Source organism: Mobula birostris, chromosome 22, assembly GCF_030028105.1.
Source record: "Mobula birostris isolate sMobBir1 chromosome 22, sMobBir1.hap1, whole genome shotgun sequence".
In the NCBI taxonomy this organism is placed as follows: domain Eukaryota; kingdom Metazoa; phylum Chordata; class Chondrichthyes; order Myliobatiformes; family Myliobatidae; genus Mobula; species Mobula birostris.
In genome coordinates this window covers 52711868-52735086 of record NC_092391.1, presented here as the reverse complement: position 1 = coordinate 52735086, position 23219 = coordinate 52711868, and the positions used below count along the sequence as shown (strand labels likewise).

Sequence of the window (23219 nt, the reverse complement as noted above, 5' to 3'; positions counted from 1 at the left end):
AAACCCTGCCCTAGCACAATTCATGTACTTGTTAAATGTTGAGAGAGTGGGAATGCCTTCAGAAACCGGGAGCTGAGAGAGTGGGAATGCCTTCAGAAACCGGGAGCTGAGAGAAGGGGAATGCTTTCAGAAACCGGGAGCTGAGAGAGTGGGAATGCCTTCAGAAACCGGGAGCTGAGAGAGTGGGAATGCCTTCAGAAACCGGGAGCTGAGAATGCCTTCAGAAACTGGGAGCTGAGAGAGTGGGAATGCAGGTGAGGGGGTGATAGGTAAATGGGGAAATGAAGTTGGGAGGTGGTAGGTGAATCCAGGTGGGGGGAGGCGATAGGCAGTGGGGAAATGAGGCAGGCTGACCATCACTCTCAATAATTTCTCCTTCCACATCTCCCACTTCCTTCAAACCAAAGGTGTAGCCATGGGCGTTCATATGGGTCCCAGCTAAGCCTGCCTTTTCGTCGGCTTTGTGGAACAGTCTACGTTCCAAGCCTGCACCGATATTACTCTCCAACTTTTCCTACACTACACTGATGACTGCATTGGTGCTGCTTCCTGCACCCATGCTGAGCTAGTTGACTAAGTCAACTTTGCCTTCACCCTGTTCTCAAGTTTATCTGGTCCATTTCTGACACCCCCCTCCCCTTTCTCACACTCTCTGGCTCCATCTCTGGAGACAGTTTATTTATTGATATATTTTATAAACCCACTGATTTTCACAGCTACCTGGACTATACCACTTCCTACCCTGTCACTTGTAAAAATACCATCCTCTTCTCTCAGTTCCATCTCTGCTGCATCTGCTCTCAGGATGCTTTTCATTCCAGAACACATGAGATGTCCTCTTTCTTCAAAGAAAGGGGCTTTTACTTCCTCCAGCATCAACACTACCCTCACCTGCATCTCTTCCATTTTGTGTATGTCTGCCCTTACACCATCCACCTGCCACCCCACCAGGGACAGGGTTCTTCTTGTCCTCACATACCACCCCACCAGCCTCCGTGTTCAGCACATAATTCCCCATATCATCCACCATTTCCAATGGGATCCCACCACCAAGCATATCTTTCCCTCCCTCCCACTTCCTGTTTTCCGCAGGGATCGCTCCCTTGTCCATTTGTCCCCTCCCCCACTGATCTCCTTCCTGATACTTATCCTTGTAAGCAGAACAAGTGCTACACCTGCCCCTACACCTCCCCCCTCACTACTATTCAGGGCCCCAAACAGTCCTTCCAGGTGAGGCAACACTTCACCTGTAAGTCTGTTGGGGTCATCTACTGTATCTGATGCTCCCAGTGTGGCCTCCTGTATGTCGACGAAGATTGGGAGACTACCTCACTGAACACTTGCACTTCGCCCACCAGAAAAAGTGGGATCTCCCGGTGGCCACCCATTTTTATTCCACTTCCCACTCCCATTCCAACATGTCAACCCATGGCCTCCTCTATTGCTGCGATGAGGTCACACTCAGGTTGCAGGAGCAACACTTTCTGTCTGGGCAGCCTCCACTCTGATGGTATGAACATCAATCTCTTGAACTTGTAGTAATTGCCCCCCTTCGCCATTCCCCATTCCCCTCTCTCACCTTATCTCCTTACTTGCTCATTGCCTCCCTCTGTGCTCCTCCCCCTTCCATCTGCTCCATGGTTTTCTACCCTCTCCTATCAGATTTCTCCTTCTCCAGCCCTTTATCTCTTCACTAATCAACTTCCCAGCTCTTTACTTCACCCCTCCCCCTCTCCTGGTTTCACCAATCACCTACCACCTTGTACTTCTTCCTCCCCCCCCCCCAGCTTCTCACTCATCCCTTTTTCCAGTCCCGATGAAGGGTCTCAGCCCAAAGCATGGACTGTTTACTCTTTTCCATAGATGCTGCCTGGCCTGCTGAGTTCCTCCAGTATTGTGTGTGTGTGTGTGTGTGTGTGTGTGTGTGTGTGTGCATGTGCGTGTGCGTGTTGCCGGGGAAATGATGTCGGAAGCTGGGAGGTGATGGTTAGATCCAGCTGAGGGATGTGTTAGGATGATAGGGGAGTCAGAGAGATGTGATAGGTGGATCCAGGTGAAGGCAGTGACAGGTAAATGGAAGCGGGACGGAGTGGAAATGACGTCAGATGCTGGGAGGTTATAGCTGACGGGTGGAAGTGACAAAAGGCTGCGGGTAATCGGATCTGACAGGAGATTCAGCTTCAGTGTAGCTAAGATTTCCGACATTTCCATTTTTCTGTTTTCAGCTCATTCTGAATCTCAACCACTTCAGCGTTTGACAAAGATAGACATATAATACTCACTTGTGTCAACTAACCGCTCACCTGTACGAGGAGATTTTATCTCTGATTAGGATCCCACTTCTCTCTCAACACTTCACGTTTGTAAAATACTTTTGATTTTCACTGATAATCACCCTGAGCTTACTTTCTTTTTATTTCCATAAGACTATAAGAGATAGGAGCAGAATTAGGCCATTTGGCCCATCCAGTCTGCTCCACCATTCCATCATGGCTGATCTATTTACCCCTCAGCCCCAATCTCCTGCCTTCTCCCCGTAGCCCTTCATGCCCTGACTAACCAAACTCTGCCTTAAATATACCCAATGGCTCGGCCTCCACAGCTGCAGGTGGCAATGAATTCCACAGATTCACCACTCTCTGGCTAAAGAAGTTCCTCCTCATCGCCATTCTAAAAGGACGCCATTCTAATCTGAGGCTGCGCTTTCTAGTCTTAGAAACATCTTCTCCACATCCACTCCAGCCTTTCAACCCTCGATAAGTTTCAGTAAGATCCCCACCGTTCTTCTGAATTCCAGTGAGTACAGGTCCAGACCCATCAAACACTGAATTTTCTGTAATCTGTCTTGTCCTCACCGAGTTTAATATCGTGGCATCTGTTGTTTGCTCTAGTTTGCACTCACTGGCTCTCCAGGGAGATGTGGCTTTAATTATCCAACCCTTTTCTGTTAGCAGACAGGAAGCAAAGAGTGGGAATAAACGGAACCTTTTCAGAATGGCAGGCGGTGACTAGTGGGGTACCGCAAGGCTCAGTGCTGGGACCCCAGTTGTTTACAATATATATTAATGACTTGGATGAGGGAATTAAATGCAGCATCTCCAAGTTTGCGGATGACACGAAGCTGGGCGGCAGTGTCAGCTGTGAGGAGGATGCTAAGAGGATGCAGGGTGACTTGGATAGGTTGGGTGAGTGGGCAAATTCATGGCAGATGCAATTTAATGTGGATAAATGTGAAGTTATCCACTTTGGTGGCAAAAATAGGAAAACAGATTATTATCTGAATGGTGGCCAATTAGGAAAAGGGGAGGTGCAACGAGACCTGGGTGTCATTATACACCAGGCATTGAAAGTGGGCATGCAGGTACAGCAGGCGGTGAAAAAGGCAAATGGTATGCTGGCATTTATAGCGAGAGGATTCGAGTACAGGAGCAGGGAGGTACTACTGCAGTTGTACAAGGCCTTGGTGAGACCACACCTGGAGTATTGTGTGCAGTTTTGGTCCCCTAATCTGAGGAAAGACATCCTGGCCATAGAGGGAGTACAAAGAAGGTTCACCAGATTGATTCCTGGGATGGCAGGACTTTCATATGAAGAAAGACTGGATGAACTGGGCTTGTACTCGTTGGAATTTAGAAGATTGAGGGGGGATCTGATTGAAACGTATAAGATCCTAAAGGGATTGGACAGGCTAGATGCAGGAAGATTGTTCCCGATGTTGGGGAAGTCCAGAACGAGGGGCCACAGTTTTAGGATAGAGGGGAAGCCTTTTAGGACCAAGATTAGGAAAAACTTCTTCACACAGAGAGTGGTGAATCTGTGGAATTCTCTGCCACAGGAAACAGTTGAGGCCAGTTCATTGGCTATATTTAAGAGGGAGTTAGATATGGCCCTTGTGGCTAAAGAGATCAGGGGGTATGGAGGGAAGGCTGGTACAGGGTTCTGAGTTGGATGATCAGCCATGATCATAATGAATGGCGTGCAGGCTCGAAGGGCCGAATGGCCTACTCCTGCACCTATTTTCTATGTTTCTATGTTTCTCTCTCGTGGGAAAGTATCTAAGCTGCTCCTGATCCATCTCCAGCTAAAGACCAGCACGACGCTATTACAGCTTGGGGCACGGAGACTGGAGTTCAATACCGGGATCCTCCGTAAGGAGTCTGCACGTTTACCCCGTAGAATACCTGGGTTTTCTCCGGGTGCACGTTTCCTCCCACAGTCCAAAGACACATTGCTTTAGTAGGTTAACTGGTCATTGTGATTAGGCTATGATTAAACTGGGGTTTGCCGGGGTGGCTCAAAGGGCCGGAAATGCCTGTTCTGCACTGTATCTCTAAATAAATTAAATAAAGACCCCCAATTGTTCAACTACAGTTTTATCTGTCAAACGCTGCTTCAAATTACCCCAGCTACATTCGTCCTTACCGTTGGCCCTTCTTCAACAGACTATTTATATCTTAATATCCTTTTCCATGGCAATTTTAACCCTTTCCGCTGACAACCACTGTGCCCTGTGACTACGCATTCCCTCTGCAACACATCCCGCTTCAAACATCTTAGAGGACAAGTAGGTGGTGGAAGTGTCACAGTGATCTAAACAAGAACAGCGCTAATACTATTTTTAAATGCTGATGCAAAGTATTGCACAAATGTTTCAATTCCTTACAGAACCACCATAAGACATAGGAGTATAATCAGGCCATTCAGCCCATTGAGTCTGTTTGGCCATCCGATCATGGCTGATTTATTTTCACACAGTATGCCTGCTAGGAATGGAAAGAGGAATAGCAAGATTGTGGACTTCAGTAAAGGGTAAGCTGAGAGAACATACACCAGTCCTCATAGAGGGACCAGACATGGAAAGAGTGAGCAATTTCAAAGTCCCGAGTGTCAATATCTCTGATTATCTATCCTGGACCCAAGCTATTAATGCAGCTTCAAAGAAGGCATGACAGCAGCTATGTTTCATTAGGAGTTTGAGGAGATTTAGTATGTCACCAAAGAAACCAGCAAATTTTTTACAGATGTAGTGTGGAGAGCATTCTAAATGGCTGTATCACCATCTGGTATGTGTGGGGGGGCGGGGGGGAACTAATGCACAGGGATGAAATAAGCTGCAGAGAGTTGTAAACTTAGCCAGCTCCATCATGGGCATTAGCCTGACCAGCATCCAGAACATCTTCAAGGAGTGATGCCTCAAATAGGCAGCATCCATCGTTAAGGACCCCCGCATCACCCAGGTGATACCCTGTTCTCACTGTTACCATCAGGGAGGAGGTACAGGACCCTGAAGACACACACTCAGCGATTCAGGAACAGCTTCTTCCCCTCTGCCATCTGACTTGTGAATGGACAATGAACCCATGTACTCTACCTCACTACCTATTCTCCTCTTTTTGCACTAATTTTATATATATATATACACTTCTTATTGTACTTCATACATTTTTATAATTACGTATTGCATTGTACTGGGGCCACAAAACAACAAATTTCACGACATATGCCAGCATTATTAAACTTGATTCTGATGCGGTGTCAAATGGGTGACATCTTTCCAACATTCTGGATCAAGCAGAATTACTCTTGTGCAATATTAGACCTCTTCCAAGAGGCCCAAAACCTTGTTGCGGTTTGGAGCGTCGCGTGCCTCAATGACTCAGAGAGCTATGCTGGCTGGTGTCAGGGTTTTATACTTTGGCTGCTGGTAGGGTCAACCATGCCAAACAGGTCAAAGGGTGGAGGCCAGACTAAGAGTGGTCCACCGATCCTCCAGGTTCAGCTCAAGGCTAACAACACTGACTGGTGAAACAAAATTGGTATGGAAACAGCAATGAAGAATCCTTCTACATCTGAGTGTGATGGTATTTCTGAGTCTCCACGTGGGACTTGCATAGTCAACAATAGTGAAAACAGAGAGGAGGCTACTGGCACGAGGAAGGAAGCCTGAACACCACCAGAGATGCAGGACCTTCATTGCTGCCCTAAGCACCAGTGGTGTAACGGGCAGTAAATAAATATTAGGCCCCCACAAGGCCACAGGATGAAGGTCAATCCACTGACATCCTTCGCACGGTCGAAGTACGGCATCAGTTGGCTTGATTGTGTTCACACGGTCGGTATGGTATCAGACTGCTCAGTTCACTGAGCAGCCTGGCATATTTTTCCCTAACAGTTGTGCTTAGTTTAGATTCATTGCTGACCGCAGAGAGGATGGGAAGAGACAGGGGGAGGTTCAGCCTCATGGATGTTCCTCCACGAATGCTGCAGCTCTCATTTTTTTGCCCAATGAAGCCAGTTTGAATGACAAAAGTGAAATGACGCAGCCACAGACGTCACCGCCACAGGGCTGAGGATTTCTATATATAGCCCACATCACAAGCAACAGATGGCGTCGGTATCGCAGATATATCAGGAGGCTTTCAGCAAAGTCATAGCTCAAACTGCCAGAATTCTGCCTGGGAAACGGGCAAACACAATACATAATGAAAGATCCATTTGTCTATAAAAACACGCACAGCTTGATCCCACAGTCTGTAATTCAGCTGCCAAGTGACAATTCCTGCAACTATGAAAAATATTCAAAGACACAGCAGACCATTAAACAAAAATGACTCTGATTGGAAATTTTTAATATACTAGACTCTCTTAGTTGGGTCTGTGTTAAAGTAGTGTGCATCTAATACAGATGAACTGTGATCTTCCTGATGGCAGCAGGGCTAATATCTGTTCCTGAATCTGGTGGTGTGGGTCCTGAGGTTCTTGTACTTTCTTCCCAATGGTTGAGGGGTAATAACTGTTCCCGAACCTGGTGGTGTGGATCCTGAGGCTCCTGTGTCTCCTTCCTGATGTCTATGAAGGCTGTCAGTCATCCAGGTCATTGTATATCAAGCAGCAGTAAATCAAGGCAACTAGACTTGCTGTGTTGTCTAGAAGACATTTCGCCACCCATCCGGGAGGCTTCTGACGTCGGGCAGTGCAGCTCGGCAGATTTAAAAGGAACAGAGCCTCGTAGAGCAGGCAGCGTAGCTTGCGGGCGGCAGAGTGAGCCGGGAGCAGAGTGAAGACTTAAGGGCTTCGGCTCAACGGGCTTAGGCGGAAACGGGTGAGGCGAGGAAGGTTTGGCATTCATTTTCTGTTGTTATTTGAGGAGAGGGGCAGTATGAGTGTGAGGGCAGTTTGCTGTTCTCGGTGTCGGATGTGGGAGACCCTGGAGTCTCCAAGTCTCCAGGACATCTACATCTGCGCCAAGTGCATCGAGATGCAGCTCCTAAGGGACCGCGTTACGGAACTGGAGCTGCAGCTCGATGACCTTCGTCTGGTCAGGGAGAGTGAGGAGTTGATAGAGAGGAGTTGCAGGCAGGTGGTCACACCGGGGCCACGGGAGGCAGACAAGTGGGTCACGGTTAGGAGGGGGAAGGGGAAGAGTCAGGTAATAGAGAGTACCCCGGTGGCTGTGCCCCTTAACAATAGGTACTCCTGTTTGAGTACTGTTGGGCGGGACAGCTTACCCGGGAGAAGCGACAGTGGCCGTGCCTCCGGCACAGAGTCCGGCCCTGTAGCTCAGAAGGGTAGGGCAAGGAAGAGGTGGGCAGTTGTGATAGGGGACTCGATAGTAAGGGGGTCAGATAGGCGATTCTGTGGATGCAGTCCAGAGACCTGGATGGTAGTTTGTCTCCCTGGTGCCAGGGTCCAGGATATTTCTGATCGTGTCCAAGATATCTTGAAGTGGGAGGGTGAGGAGCCAGAGGTCGTGGTACATATAGGTACCAATGACATAGGTAGGAAAAGGGAAGAGGTCCTGAAAGGAGAATATAGGGAGTTGAGAAAAAGGATCGCAAAGGTAGTAATCTCGGGATTACTGCCTGTGCCACGCGACAGTGAGAGTAGGAATGCGATGAGGTGGAGGATAAATGCGTGGCTGAGGGATTGGAGCAGGGGGCAGGGATTCAAGTTTTTGGATCATTGGGACCTCTTTTGGCGCAGGCGTGACCTGTACAAAAAGGACGGGTTACACTTGAATCCTAGGGGGACCAATATCCTGGCAGGGAGATTAGCGAGGGCTACTGAGGTGACTTTAAACTAGAATGGTTGGGGGGTGGAAATCAAATTAAAGAGGCTAGGCGAGAGGAGGTTAGTTCACAACAGGGGAATGGGAACCAGTGCAGAGAGATGGAGGGGTGTAAAGTGAGGGTAGAAGCAAAAAGTACTAAGGAGAAAAGTAAAAGTGGCAGGCCGACAAATCCAGGGCAAGCATTAAAAAGGGCCACTTTTCAACCTAATTGTATAAGGGCTAAGAGAGTTGTAAAAGAGCGCCTGAAGGCTTTGTGTGTCAATGCAAGGAGCATTCGTAATAAGGTGGATGAATTGAAAGTGCAGATTGTTATTAATGATTATGATATAGTTGGGATCACAGAGACATGGCTCCAGGGTGACCAAGGATGGGAGCTCAACGTTCAGGGATATTCAATATTCAGGAGGGATAGACATGAAGGAAGGGGAGGTGGGGTGGCGTTGCTGGTTAAAGAAGAGATTAATGCAATAGAAAGGAAGGACATAAGCCAGGAAGATGTGGAATCGATATGGGTAGAGCTGCGTAACACTAAGGGGCAGAAGACGCTGGTGGGAGTTGTGTACAGGCCACCTAACAGTAGTAGTGAGGTTGGAGATGGTATTAAACAGGAAATTAGAAATGTGTGCAATAAAGGAACAGCAGTTATAATGGGTGACTTCAATCTACATGTAGACTGGGTGAACCAAATTGGTAAAGGTGCTGAGGAAGAGGATTTCTTGGAATGTATGCGGGATGGTTTTTTGAACCAACATGTCCAGGAACCAACTAGAGAGCAGGCTATTCTGGACTGGGTTTTGAGCAATGAGGAAGGGTTAATTAGCGATCTTGTCGTGAGAGGCCCCTTGGGTAAGAGTGACCATAATATGGTGGAATTCTTCATTAAGATGGAGGGTGACATAGTTAATTCGGAAACAAAGGTTCTGAACTTAAAGAGGGGTAACTTTGAAGGTATGAGACGTGAATTAGCTAAGATAGACTGGCAAATGACACTTAAAGGATTGACGGTGGATATGCAATGGCAAGCATTTAAAGGTTGCATGGATGAACTACAACAATTGTTCGTCCCAGTTTGGCAAAACACCCGTAGCTGACAAGAGAAATTAGGGATAGTATCAATTCCAAAGAAGAAGCATACAAATTAGCCAGAGAAAGTGGCTCACCTGAGGACTGGGAGAAATTCAGAGTTCAGCAGAGGAGGACAAAGGGCTTAATTAGGAAGGGGAAAAAGGATTATGAGAGAAAACTGGCAGGGAACATAAAAACTGACTGTAAAAGCTTTTATAGATATGTAAAAAGGAAAAGACTGGTAAAGACAAATGTAGGTCCCCTACAGACAGAAACAGGTGAATTGATTATGGGGAGCAAGGACATGGCAGACCAATTGAATAATTACTTTGGTTCTGTCTTCACTAAGGAGGGCATAAATAATCTTCCAGAAATAGTAGGGGACAGAGGGTCCAGTGAGATGGAGGAACTGAGCGAAATACATGTTAGTAGGGAAGTGGTGTTAGGTAAATTGAAGGGATTCAAGGCAGATAAATCCCCAGGGCCAGATGGTCTGCATCCTAGAGTGCTTAAGGAAGTAGCCCAAGAAATAGTGGATGCATTAGTGATAATTTTTCAAAACTCGTTAGATTCTGGACTAGTTCCTGAGGATTGGAGGGTGGCTAATGTAACCCCACTTTTTAAAAAAGGAGGGAGAGAGAAACCGGGGAATTATAGACCGGTTAGCCTAACGTCGGTGGTGGGGAAACTGCTGGAGTCAGTTATCAAAGATGTGATAACAGCACATTTGGAAAGCGGTGATATCATCGGACAAAGTCAGCATGGATTTGTGAAAGGAAAATCATGTCTGACGAATCTCATAGAATTTTTTGAGGATGTAACTAGTAGAGTGGATAGGGGAGAACCAGTGGATGTGGTATATTTGGATTTTCAAAAGGCTTTTGACAAGGTCCCACAAAGGAGATTAGTGTGCAAACTTAAAGCACACGGTATTGGGGGTAAGGTATTGATGTGGATGGAGAACTGGTTAGCAGACAGGAAGCAAAGAGTGGGAATAAACGGGACCTTTTCAGAATGGCAGGCGGTGACTAGTGGGGTACCGCAAGGCTCAGTGCTGGGACCCCAGTTGTTTACAATATATATTAATGACTTGGATGAGGGAATTAAATGCAGCATCTCCAAGTTTGCGGATGACACGAAGCTGGGTGGCTGTGTTAGCTGTGAGGAGGATGCTAAGAGGATGCAGAGTGACTTGGATAGGTTGGGTGAGTGGGCAAATTCATGGCAGATGCAATTTAATGTGGATAAGTGTGAAGTTATCCACTTTGGTGGCAAAAATAGGACAACAGATTATTATCTGAATGGTGGCCGATTAGGAAAAGGGGAGGTGCAACGAGACCTGGGTGTCATTATACACCAGTCATTGAAAGTGGGCATGCAGGTACAGCAGGCGGTGAAAAAGGCGAATGGTATGCTGGCATTCATAGCGAGAGGATTCAAGTACAGGAGCAGGGAGGTACTACTGCAGTTGTACAAGGCCTTGGTGAGACCACACCTGGAGTATTGTGTGCAGTTTTGGTCCCCTAATCTGAGGAAAGACATCCTTGCCATAGAGGGAGTACAAAGAAGGTTCACCTTCTTTGATTCCTGGGATGGCAGGACTTTCATATGAAGAAAGACTGGATGAACTGGGCTTGTACTCGTTGGAATTTAGAAGATTGAGGGGGGATCTGATTGAAACGTATAAAATCCTAAAGGGATTGGACAGGCTAGATGCAGGAAGATTGTTCCCGATGTTGGGGAAGTCCAGAACAAGGGGTCACAGTTTGAGGATAAAGGGGAAGCCTTTTAGGACTGAGATTAGGAAAATCTTCTTCACACAGAGAGTGGTGAATCTGTGGAATTCTCTGCCACAGGAAACAGTTGAGGCCAGTTCATTGGCTATATTAAAGAGGGAGTTAGATATGGCCCTTGTGGCTACGGGGATCAGGGGGTATGGAGGGAAGGCTGGGGCGGGGTTCTGAGTTGGATGATCAGCCATGATCATAATAAATGGTGGTGTAGGCTCGAAGGGCCGAATGGCCTACTCCTGCACCTATTTTCTATGCTTCAGTCCTGATCCACGGTGGACAGGTTTCCGGTTTATAAACGCTACCCCAGCATCTCCACAACAGTTCACATCCATGCAAAGATAAGACTAATGACCCTCTCAATACCTCTATGACTCTTAACAACCTTCATGTGATTGCTATACCTTTAAACAACTCAGAGTTTATAAGCTGGAAAACTGCCAGAACTGAAGAAGTCTCTTGGATGAATGGTGAAATATCTTCTAGATAACACAGCAAGTCCAGTTGCCTTGATTTACTACTGCTTAATATCTCCTTCCAGATGACTGAGAGGTAATAACTGTTCCTGAACCTGCTGGTGTGAGTCGTGAGGCTCCTGTACCTCCTTCCCGATGGTTGAGGGGTAATAACTATTCCTGAACCTGGTGGTGTGAATCCTGAGGCCCCTGTACCTCCTTCCCGATGGCTGAGGGGTAATAGCAGTTCCTGAACCTGCTGGTGTGAGTCGTGAGGCTCCTATACCTCCTTCCTGATGGTTGAGGGGTAATAACTATTCCTGAACCTGGTGGTGTGAGTCCTGAGGCTCCTGTACCTCCTTCCCGATGGCTGAGGGGTAATAACTGTTCCTGAGCCTGATCTATGAGTCCTGGGGCACCTGTACCTCCTCCTTGATGGTTGAGGGAGACTGGCATTGACAGAGGTGCGAACAGTAGATAAAACTGTACATCTTGTCTGCAGCTGTGTTTTGCAGCCAGTACAATAGTTAACAGATACCATTTTAAGAAACAGCATATTGTTAGTATTCTGACTCTCGCTGGAGATCACTTTTGGAGCTAGTATGTGTAAGTTTGGATGGCAGGGTGGAAATTCGTCCCTACCAAAGGAGGTTCACAGCAGTCATTCCCTCTGCTAGGCTGCAGGTCACCCTTGGGCAAGGTGTAGCACCTGCTTAGTCCCCTGATCAGGATCAGGTAAAGCCATGGGAGCAGGTGGTGGATGGTCATTCGAGCAGTTGGTGCATATCACAACTCCTGATTATGTGACCACTGACACCAGGCAGATAATCTTTGAAGAGTATCGATAATGACTAGGGCCACCCATCTTGTAAAGACACTGCCCAGAAGAAGGCAATTGCAAATCACTACAGTAGAAAAATTGCCAAGAACATTCATGGTCATGAACACATGATCGCCTACATCATATGACAGCACATGATGATGATGATGTACAAGTTGATGGGATGCCTACGCTACAGCAGTAACCGTCCCTCAAAGTGTTGTATTTACCTGTCATATGCCAAGTCTGTGAGAGATGATAATAAACTTAATGGCAAGGAACCTCTGATTAACAATTTAACATTCCAACATGAAACACATTAAGATCTAATCTTAACATTTAATACAGCATACTATGTGAGAAGAAAATAAGCATTATTCATACAAAGTGCCTGAGGAGCCCAGCAGGTCAGGCAGTATCTAAGGAGAGGAATGCAGAAGAGTTTCAGTCCTAAACATCAACAGTTCATTCCTCTCCATAGATGCTGCCTGATCTGCTGAGTTCTTCCAGCAGTTTGTGTGTGTTCCTCTCGATTTCCAGCATCTGCAGAATCTCTTCAGAATCAAAATCAGGTTTTATATCACCGACATATGTCGTGAAATTTGTTTACTTTGCAGCACAGTACAATGCATGACGTAATAATAGAGAAAAATGTGAATTACAGCAAGTACACATATATTAGTTAAATTAAATAAGTAGATTTGGGTAGATGGAACCCGTCAGCCTGGGAAGGCAGTCCATCTGATTTCAAACCTCCGCTGCCTTGCGGCCATACCCACTCATGGGAAAGGCTTCGGCAGTAAACGCTGAGGACAAATCCAGAGCTGGAGTCCCTAAGGCAGTTCGACGTTGTCTTCAACCTCGTTCTGGCAACTCCTGCGACGACACTGGTGCCAAGCTGTATCGGCCCTTGCCCTTCCCTTGGACAACTTCGGTGTCGTGGGGAGGGGAGACTTACTGCATGGACAACTGCCGGTCTTCCATACAACCTTGCCCAGGCCTGTGCCCTGGAGAGGAGACTAACAGATGCCACCAAATAAGTAGAGCCAAAATAAAAAAATAAAAAATGTAGTGAGGTAATGTTCAAGGGTTCAATGTCCATTCAGAAATCAGACAGCAGAGAGGAAGAAGCTGTTCCTGAAATGTTGGGTGTGTGACTTCAGGCTCCTGTACCTCCTCCCTGATGGTAGCAATGAAAACAAGGCATGACCTGGGTGCTGGGGGTCCTTAATGATGAATGCCGCTTTTTTAAGGCATCGCTCCTTGAAGATGCCCTGGATACCAGAGGCTAGTGGAGCTGATTAAGATTACAATCCTCTGCAGCTTATTTCGATCCTGTGCAGTAGCCATCCAACTTCCATACCAGATGGTGATTCAGCCCGTTAGAATGCTCTCCATGGTACATCTGTAGGAATTTGTGTGTATCTTGGGTGACATACCAAATCTCCTCAAACCCCTAATGAAATATAACTGCTGTCTTGCCTTCTTTGTAACTGCATCAATATGTTGGGTCCGGGTCAGATCCTCAGATATTGACACACAGGAATTTGAAATTGCTCACTCTTTCCACTTCTGATCCCAGCATCTGCAAAATCTCTTGTGTTTATAATGAGCATGTTTTGATGGTTATGAATAGTCAGATTAGGACAAAACAGCATGTAGTCAAAAGATCAAAGCAGCTGCGTTTTGTAATCTTCCTGTCCTATATTTTGTTCAGATTCCATGCATGAAGCTCCCGAGCGAAACAGAATGTTTGAACTCACCTTGACAAATAGGTAGGTTTATTTTCGGAATTCTGTAATATATGGGACTAGAGGAAAAAACTGTGATTGAAATTTGCACTCTATTGAATTAGAATGCAGAATTGTTATTTTTCTGGAAGTTTAACTTCCCTATGCTTGCTTGTATTTTTATACAATCACCAACACACGTACATGTAAAAATTGCCAGTAATCGCAGTACAGGTACTTCTGTATTTTTCTAGAAGCTTCTTAGCTTTGCTACCATCAGGAAGGAGGTACAGAAGCCTGAAGGCACACACTCAACGATTCAGGAACAGCTTCTTCCCCTTTGCCATCAGACTTCTGAATGGACATTGAATCCATGATCACTACCTCTCTATTTTTTAAAATTTTTATTTTTGCATTACTTATTTAAGTATTTGATATATACTGTATATACTTCCTGTAATTCAGTTTTTTCTCTATTATTATTATGTATTGCAATGTACTGCTGCCACAAAGACCAACAAATGACACGCCATATGCCAATGCTTTTAAACCCGATTCTGATTCAGCAGCAGGTGTCATGCCAGTTACTTATTATTTTGTGCGCAAGGTCTGGGCCTTGGGCCGCGGTGTGGCCTGTTTGCAGCTGCCAGGGGAAAGCCAATGGAACTGGTGTGCTCCACCAGGGGCCATGACGCACCACGTCCAGGCTGGAGTCGGTGCTGCCCCCAGAGTTCGCTTGGCAGAAGACAAGCCCTGTTGTGGTCGCCTGCAGATTTCAGTGGCGTTGGATGACTTGAGTTTGCATTCTTTTACTGAGTGGCTGTATCTTTCTACCTTACACGTGCCCTGTGTGCTTTGTGCTATGTGTGACTGTTGGTACAGTGATTTGCACCTTGGCCCCAGAGTAATGCTATCTTGTCTGGCTGTATTTATTGGTATCCATGTGTAGTTGAATAACAATTAAACAAATTGAATCTGGCTATTTCATAGGTTAATTGTTATCACTGGAAAGTTGTATCTGTAGGCTCAGTATGAGACAACTACAGCTGCTTTCTCCTTTGTCTTTTCTTCTTTCCCTCACTCTCTCGTTTTATGCTCTTGTAATATTTAAATATAATGGCTGTAAGCAGTAATTTTTGTGCCTCACTTTTGATTTCCAAAGATCCATTTGATCTCAATGATATTACGTGCAACAACTGTGAGTAACTATCAAGTGACCAGCTTAGATGGGAATTGGGTCAGCATGAATCAGATGGGCAGAAGGGTCTGTTTCTGTGCTGGAACCACAGGAATATTAGCTAGCTAAGAGGAATAACTGGGGTCATTCAGTTAAACAGTGCAGTTAAGCCAGCCCAAAGAGAAATGTAGCTGGAAGGGTAGCATGTCCTTCAAGGACATGGAGATAGAAAGGTGTCAGAAAAGGGCCAACAACATCATGATGGATACAACCCACCCTGCTCATGGACTGTTTGTCCCACTCTCATCAGGGAAGAGGTTACAGAGCATCCACACCAGGACAAGGAGACTCAAAAACAATTACTTTCCCCAAGCAGTAAGGCTGATCAACACCTCCACCCACTAACCCACCTCAACCACCACTACTTTATCATTTCCTGTACCTAGCATCACATTTTGGACATCGATCTACGTACAGTACTGTGCAAAAGTCTTTGGTACATATATGTAGATAGGGTGCCTAAGACTTTTGCACTGTACTGCAGTAATTTTACGTATTGCACTATACTGTTGCTACAGAAAAATATGACATATGTACGTGATGATAAACCTGATTCTGATATGGGTCTCTGTTGTGGACTGAGAGTGGGAAGGGGGCAGGGAAAGGGGAATCATGGTTGGGAAAAGGGGAAGAGAGAGGGGAGGGAGAGGAAGCACCAGAGAGACATTCTGTAATGATCAATAAACTAATTGTTTGGAATCAAATGACCTTGCCTGTTGCCTCAAGGCTGGGTGTGTCTGCACCTGCATCATACCCCCCAACCCCAGCACTCCTCCTGCCACCTATCCCACATTTCTCCCGCGATGCTCCACTCCTGCTGTTCCCAACATCCTTTACTCCGACCAGATTTACAAGCCTGCTCTCCACTCTGCGTTGATAAATACAGGACTGTGCAAAAGACTTAGGCACCCTGGCTATATATGTGCCTAAGACTTTTGCACAGTACTGTATACAAGCTATCTTATGTATATATATTTATTATGTTTTAATTAATATTGTATTATTTATCTTATTGTGGGTTTTTTTGTGCTGCATCAGAGCCGGAATAAAAATTATTTTGCTCTCCTTTACACTTGTGTACTGCAAATGACATTAAACAATCTTGAGCGACAGGCCAGTTCAGCTTGCAGCTCAGCGGGATTTGCTCATTTCTGCTGGACTGAGGCTGTGGCCTGCAACTAGCGGACTTCTCGATCGGCTGCAGTGATGCCTGGCGTTGTGAACTTCAGTTCTCAATGCTGTTTGCTTGCTTTATCATTGGCACAACTTTTTTTTTCTCTTTCTGCATACTGGATGTCTGAGGGCCTTCTGCTGTTTTTAACGGGTTCGTTTGGATTCTTTGTTTTGTGACTTTCTATTAGGAGATGAATCTCAAGGCTATATAAGGAATACATATGTTGATAATAAAATGCACTTAGAACTTTGAATCTTGCAGCTTGCAGCCAAGGAATTAGCAAAGCTACAATGAATCAGCACGTCCAAGATCCAGGGTCAGGGAAGGGAAGTTCATACAAAGACAAGAATGGAAACAAAACAAGTTCTTTTAGATTAAACAGCACCTGCCACTACCTCAGGGTATCTCAACATATTGATGTACTTTAGAATACAATCACCACTGGAACGCAAACAGATCATCTGTGCACAGCAAGATTCCACATACAGGTGACCCCTCCCCCCCCACACCCCACCCCCATGTTATGGTCATCTGAGTAATGTAAACTAATTCTTACAGAATTCAGAGACCACTACTCAAAAATTTGTGATGCAGTAACAAATTCACAGAATTTATGTGAAATAAAAGACAATAAACACAATTTTTTCCCAACTCTCATTTCTTGAATATGCTCACACGACAGGTGAGAAGTGGCAGATGGAGTTCAATCTGGAAAAGTGTGAAGTGATTGACTTTGGAAGGTCAAATTCAAAGGCAGAGTACAGAGTTAAAGGCAGGATTCATAACAGTGTGGGAGAACAGAAGGATCTTGGGGTCCACATCAATAAATTAATGTTGCTGCAAAAGATGATAGGGTGGTTAAGACAGTGTGTTGGTCTGGGAATTGAGTTCAAGAGCTATGAGGTAATGCTGCAACTCTATAAAACCCTGGTTAAACCACACTTGGAGTATTGCGTTCAGTCCTCGATGTCTCATTACAGGAATGATGTGGAATGTTTAGAGGAGGTTTACCAGGATGTTGCCTGGATTGAAGAACATGTCTCATGTGGCTGGGACTGGATCAGTGAGCTAGGGTTTTCTCTTTGAAGCAAAGGAGGATGAGAGGTGACTTGATGGAGGTGTACAAAATGATAAGAGTCATAAACAGTGTAGACAACCAGAGACTTTAATCCCAGAGTGGCAATGGGGCATAATTTTAAGCTGATTGGAAGAAAGGATAGGGAGAGATTCAAATCAACACACACAAGATGCTGGAGGAACTCAGCAGGCCAGGCAGCATTTATGGAAATGAATAAACAGTCAATGTTTTGGGCCGAGACCCTTCTGCAGACTTTCTCGTATTTTTATAGGGGGAGATGTCCAAGGTAGTTGGAGTGTAGGTGTATGGAATATGCTTCCAGGGTTGATGGTAAGGCAGATATATTAGGGAGAGTTAAGAGGCATACTTTGGCATTCAGGATGAGGTAGTAAATTGGAACAGACATTGGCTTTGAGGGAGAAGCCAGAGAGTGGTAGTAAAAGTTTGTTTCTCTGACTGGAGGCCTGTGACTAGTGGTGTCCCACAGGGATCGGTGCTGGGTCTGTTGTTGTCTGTCATCCATATCAATGATCTGGATGATAATGTGATTAACTGGATCAGCAGATTTGTGGAAGACACCAAGATTGGGGGTGTAGTGGACAGTGAGGAAGCCTATCATGGCTTGCAGCGGGATCTACATCAGCTGGAAAAATGGGCCGAAAAATGGCAGATGGAATTTAATGCAGACAAGTGCGAGGTGTTGCACTTTGGGAGGACCAACCAGGGTAGTCTTACACAGTGAACGGTAGGGCACTGAGGAGTGTGGTAGAATAAAGGGATCTGGGAATACAAGTCCATAATTTGTTGAAAGTGGCGTCACAAGTAGATAGGTTCCTAAAGAAAGCTTTTGCCACATTGGCCTTCATAAATCAAAGTACAAAGTACAGGAGTGGGATGTTATGTTGAAGTTGTATAAAATGTTGCTGAGGCTTAATTTGGAGTATTGTGTGCAGTTTTGGTCACCTACCTACAGGAAAGATACAAATAAGGCTGAAAGACTGCAGAGAAAGTTTACAAGAATGCTCTGGGTTTTGGAGGATCAGAGTTATAAGGAAAGATTGAATAGGTTGGGACTATATTCTTTAGAAATAGAAGACTGAGGGCAGATGTGATAGAGGTATACAAAATTATGAGGAGAATAGATAGGGTAAATGCAAGCAGCTTTTTCCACTTAAGTTGGGTGGTACTACAACCAGAGGTCGTGGGTTAACGGTGGAAAGTGAGGGGAAAATGAGGGGACAATTCTTCACCCTGAGGGTCGTGAGAGCGTGGAATGACCTGCCAGCACAAGTGGGGCATGCGAGCTTGATTTTAATGTTTAAGACAAGTTTGGATAGGTACAGGGATAGTAGGGATGTGGAGGGCTATGCTCCTGGTGCAGGCTGACAGAATCGTTTTGGCAATGACTACATGGGCCAAAGGGCCTGTTTCTGTGCTGTACTTCTCTATGACTCCATTTAGGTAGGCATATGGATATAAGAAAAACTGGGAAGCTATGGTTCCCAGTTCCTCAAAGGGTCAGAGCAGCAGTCCCTAACCTTTTTTATACCATGGACCAATGCCATTAAGCAAGGAATCCATGGACCCCAGGTTGGGAACCCCTGCCTTAGACTGATCTTGGAATAGGCTTATACAGGATGGCATAATATTCTAGACCAAAGAGCCTGTGTGGTGTTGTACTGATGTAGGTTTATAGATGATGTGGCTTTGCGTTACAGAGCGTCATGGTACAGGCCATTTTCTAGCAAAGCAACTTGAGCCCAACACCTGTAACATGCTCTGCACACAGCCTAATGGAAAGACACAACAAGAGCAGAGATCACGAGGACCATGAGCTCTCAGGGCTTACCTCCTCTCACTGATGAATGGGATGATTTGGACGACGTGGACCATTGCTTGGTCAGTGCTTTTTCTGTTAAGGAGTCGCCGTAGTCCTTTAGGTTGGCAGTGCTGGAGTCTGCACCTAGGCTGACATTGGCATTGTTGGTGTCCTGCTCTCGCTCACTGGAGAACTGGGCCAGGCCCGTTGGCTCGGTTTCATTGTCATTTACGTTGAACTGGGTCACAAACTGGGCCATTTTCTGGGCCAACATGAGCTGCGTTTCGTGCTCAAGCTGCCGGATGTCCTCGATGGTCAGACCGTACCACTCGTCTTGCCAACACCACGCTTGCCGGTGAGCCCTCAGCATCACCTTCCTTAAACCTATAATTTATGAAAACACCCTTCAACCAAGCAGGAATGTTATTCCGTGTGGCCTCTAGAGACCTATATTACATCGCAATATTACACTGTACTTGTGACATTCCAAAATAAAAGACAGTAACAAACAAACAGAAAATGAGAAACTAGAAATCTATTCCATTGTTAAACAACATACCAGGTGACAAAGGGATGTCCAAAATGGTGATGGAATTTTGTAATGATCATCTGTGGTACCAAACTTAGAGCAACCTTCGGGAGGAACACACACCTCATATTCCATCTAGTCAGCCTCCAACCTGATGGATGAATATCGATTTCTACTTTGGGTAATATTTTTCCCTCCCCCTTCACTTTTCTTCATTTTCCCACTCTGGACTGTTAACTCTTCCCAAGGCCCACTCTCCTCTTCTATCAGATTCCTGCTTATCCAGCCCTTTACCTTTTCTACCCATCATCTCCCAGCTTCTAACTTTAAACTCCTCTTCCCCCACCACCTTATTCTGGCATCTTCCCCCCTCCTCACCAGTTCTGATGAAGGGTCTCGGCCTGAAACATCAACTGTTTACTCATCTCCATCGATGCTGCCTGACCTGCTGAGTTCCTCCAGCTTTTTGTGTGTATTGGTCTGGATTTACCTCCTGTTAATAAGGAAAAGGATCCTACATGAATAGTTACCTCCGAAGAATCACACACACAGCAGGTGGGACCATCTGAAGATGAAGCCAGGAATGGACTAACAGACTGTATAGGTGGATACAGGATTTAAACAGCCACCCACTCCTTATGACCCTAAACCCCAGCATATGCCATTCCACACTTCTACCTACAGGAGGCTCATGATAACTAAAATCCATTTAGTACAAATTTAAACCCATGCCGCTTAATGGATTGGGAGAGGGTTGAGAGATGTAGGGATGGGGAAGGAATTGGAATTGGAAAGGGAGAGAGGCAGGGTTACTTTGACTGCCAAAAAAAAAGTCTCCATCCTCAGAGTCCTGCACTATCAAGGCCATGTTCTCCACTCACTTCTGCCATTGCGAAGGAGGTACAGGAGCCTTAGGTCGCACAGCACCAGGTTCAGGACCAGTAATATACTGGGGCCCCTTATCTAAGAAAGGATTTGCTGACCTTGGAGAGGGTTCAAGGAGTTCATGAAAATGATTCTGGGATTGAACAGCTTATCTTATGAGGAGCTGTGAGGATGGCTCCAGGACTGTCCTCACATGAATTCAGAAGAACGGGGGGGGGGGGGGGGGAGATCTCACTGAAATCTATCAAACGTTGAAAGGTGGATGTGGAGAGGATGTTTCCTATGATAAGGGAGGACACAGCCTCAGAATAGAGGGATGTTGATTTAGAGCAGAGATGAGGAGGAATTTACTTAGCCAGAGAGTGTTGAATTTGTGGAATTTGTTGTTCACAGGCGGCTGTGGAGACCAAGTCATTGGATATATTTATGTAGAGGTTGACAGATTCTTGATTAGTCAGGGCATGAAGGGATACGGGGAGAAGGCAGGAGATTGGGGGTGAGAAGGAAATGGATCAGCCATGATAAAATGGTGCAGCAGACTCCACAGGCCAAATGGCCTAATTCTGCTCCTATACCTTGTGATCTTGTGGTCTAACATCAGGTTCCTGAATCAGCATGGATAACCTCACTCATCTCGACACTGAACTGAACCTATGGACTCACTCACGTTATAACTCATGCTCTCAGTATTATTTATTTATTTATTTAGTATTTATTATTTGTATTTCTTTGCATTTGCAGAGTTTGTCTTCTTTTGCACTCTGGTAGTTTGTCCAAATTGCTGGCTGTGGTCTTGCATTGATTCTGTTGTGTTTCTTTACATTTACTGTGGATGCTGATAAGGAAATGAATCTCACAGTTGTACATGGTGACATACAGGTATTTTGATAATAAATTTACTTTGAACTTTTTGAGTTGTGATATTCCAAGATAATCAAATAATTGGCTCCAAATCAGAACTGGAAAACAGCCTTATTTAAAAGTGGGTGTAGGGATAGTCCCAGTATCTATTCATACAAAAGTACAGCACAGAAACAGACCCTTCAGCTCATCTAGTCCATGCCATACGATTTTAAACTGCCTAGTCCCATCAGTCTGCGCCCGGACCACAGCCCTCCATACCTCTACCATCCATGTACCTATCCAAAATTCTCTCCAACTTTGAAATCGAGCTCACATGCACCACTTGCGCTGGCAGCTCGTTCCACCCTCTCACCACCCTCTGAGTGAAGAAGTTTTCCTTAGGGAGCAGTTAGTCCAGCCCTGGTGCTAGGAAGGTCTGGAACCAAATCATTTGGACAAGTTTGAATCGATTGTAGAAAGCTAGCATAGATCCATTAAATATGGCCAACTGATTTGCTGAAGTGCATTCAATGTTCATAACTGTCGAACAAAAACATTTTTAAAAAGTGTCATGTCACTCGCTTATTAAGAGTGAAATTGTGGTAACAAAAAAAAAATCACAAAGTACTGGAGGAGCATAGCAGGTCAGGCAGCATTGTGGAGGCAGACGTGCATTTGGGGCTGAGATGCTGCAGTGGTCTCAATGATTACTAAATGGTGATATTGTTGATAGTGTTGATAGAGTTTAACCCAGCCAAATGTGAAGTGTTGAACCTTGGTAGGTCAAATTCAAAGAGACTGAACACTGTAAGGGCACGATTCTTCATAGTGTTGATGAGCAGAGGAAGCTTGGGGACGAAGTCCATCACTCCCTGAAAGTAGCAATGCAGGTTGATAGGGTGGTTAAGAAGGCATATGGCATGCTTGTTTTTATCAGTCGAGGCACTGAGCTCAAAATTCAGTAAGTTATGTTGCAGCTTTATAAAAATCTAGTTTAGCCACGTTAACTTCTGGTTGCCCCATTATAGGAAGGATGTTGAGACTTTGGGGAGGGTGCAGAAGAGGTTTACCAGGATGCTGTTTGGTTTAGAGGGTGTGTGTTATAATGACAGGCTGTACAGACCTTGTTTGATTTCCCTGAGGGGAGATCCGATAAAGATTTATAAGTTTATGAGAGGCATAGATAGAGTTTTCAAGACTGGAAAAGAAGGGAGTAGACAGGGTTGAAATGTCTAATACGAGAGGGGATGCATTTAGGGTGAGAAGGGTAATTTCAATGGAGCTGTGAGGGGTGCCTGGAATGAGCTGCCTGGGCTGGTGGTAGAGGCAGAAACATTACAGACTTTTCAGAGATGTTCAGGTAGGCACATGAATGAGAGGAAAATGGAAGGATATGGACATCGTGTAGGCAGAAGGGATTAGCTTAGTTGGCAATTTGACTACTAATTTTAATTGGGCTGGCAGAACATTGTGGGCTGAAGGGCCTGCTCCTGTGTTGTACTTTTCTATGCTCAATGTTCTATTTCAGCACTTATAATATCTGCAACATGAGAGAGTCTGCAGATGCTGGAAATCCAGAGCAACACACACACACACAAAATTCTGGAGGAACTCGGTAGGTCAGGCAGCATCTATGGAGATGAATAAACATTCAACGATTTGGGCTGAAACCCTTCTTCAGGAATGGAAAAGAAGGGAGAAGACGCCAGAATAAAAAGGTGGG

General features: G+C 45.4%; 1 protein-coding gene across 11 annotated transcripts in view; it reads right to left on the bottom strand.

Annotated features, from left to right (window-relative positions):
- pitpnm2 (phosphatidylinositol transfer protein, membrane-associated 2) overlaps window positions 1-23219 on the bottom strand; it is a 317466-nt gene that overhangs the window by 104766 nt on the left and 189481 nt on the right. For 10 of the 11 annotated variants that reach the window (XM_072240762.1, XM_072240756.1, XM_072240755.1 and 7 more), the window contains one exon: window positions 19270-19623. The exons of the other annotated variant lie outside the window; for it this stretch is intronic. In XM_072240762.1, coding sequence (XP_072096863.1) covers window positions 19270-19623 — 354 coding nt within the window. The remainder of the gene's footprint in view (window positions 1-19269; window positions 19624-23219) is intronic. 11 annotated transcript variants of the gene reach the window in all.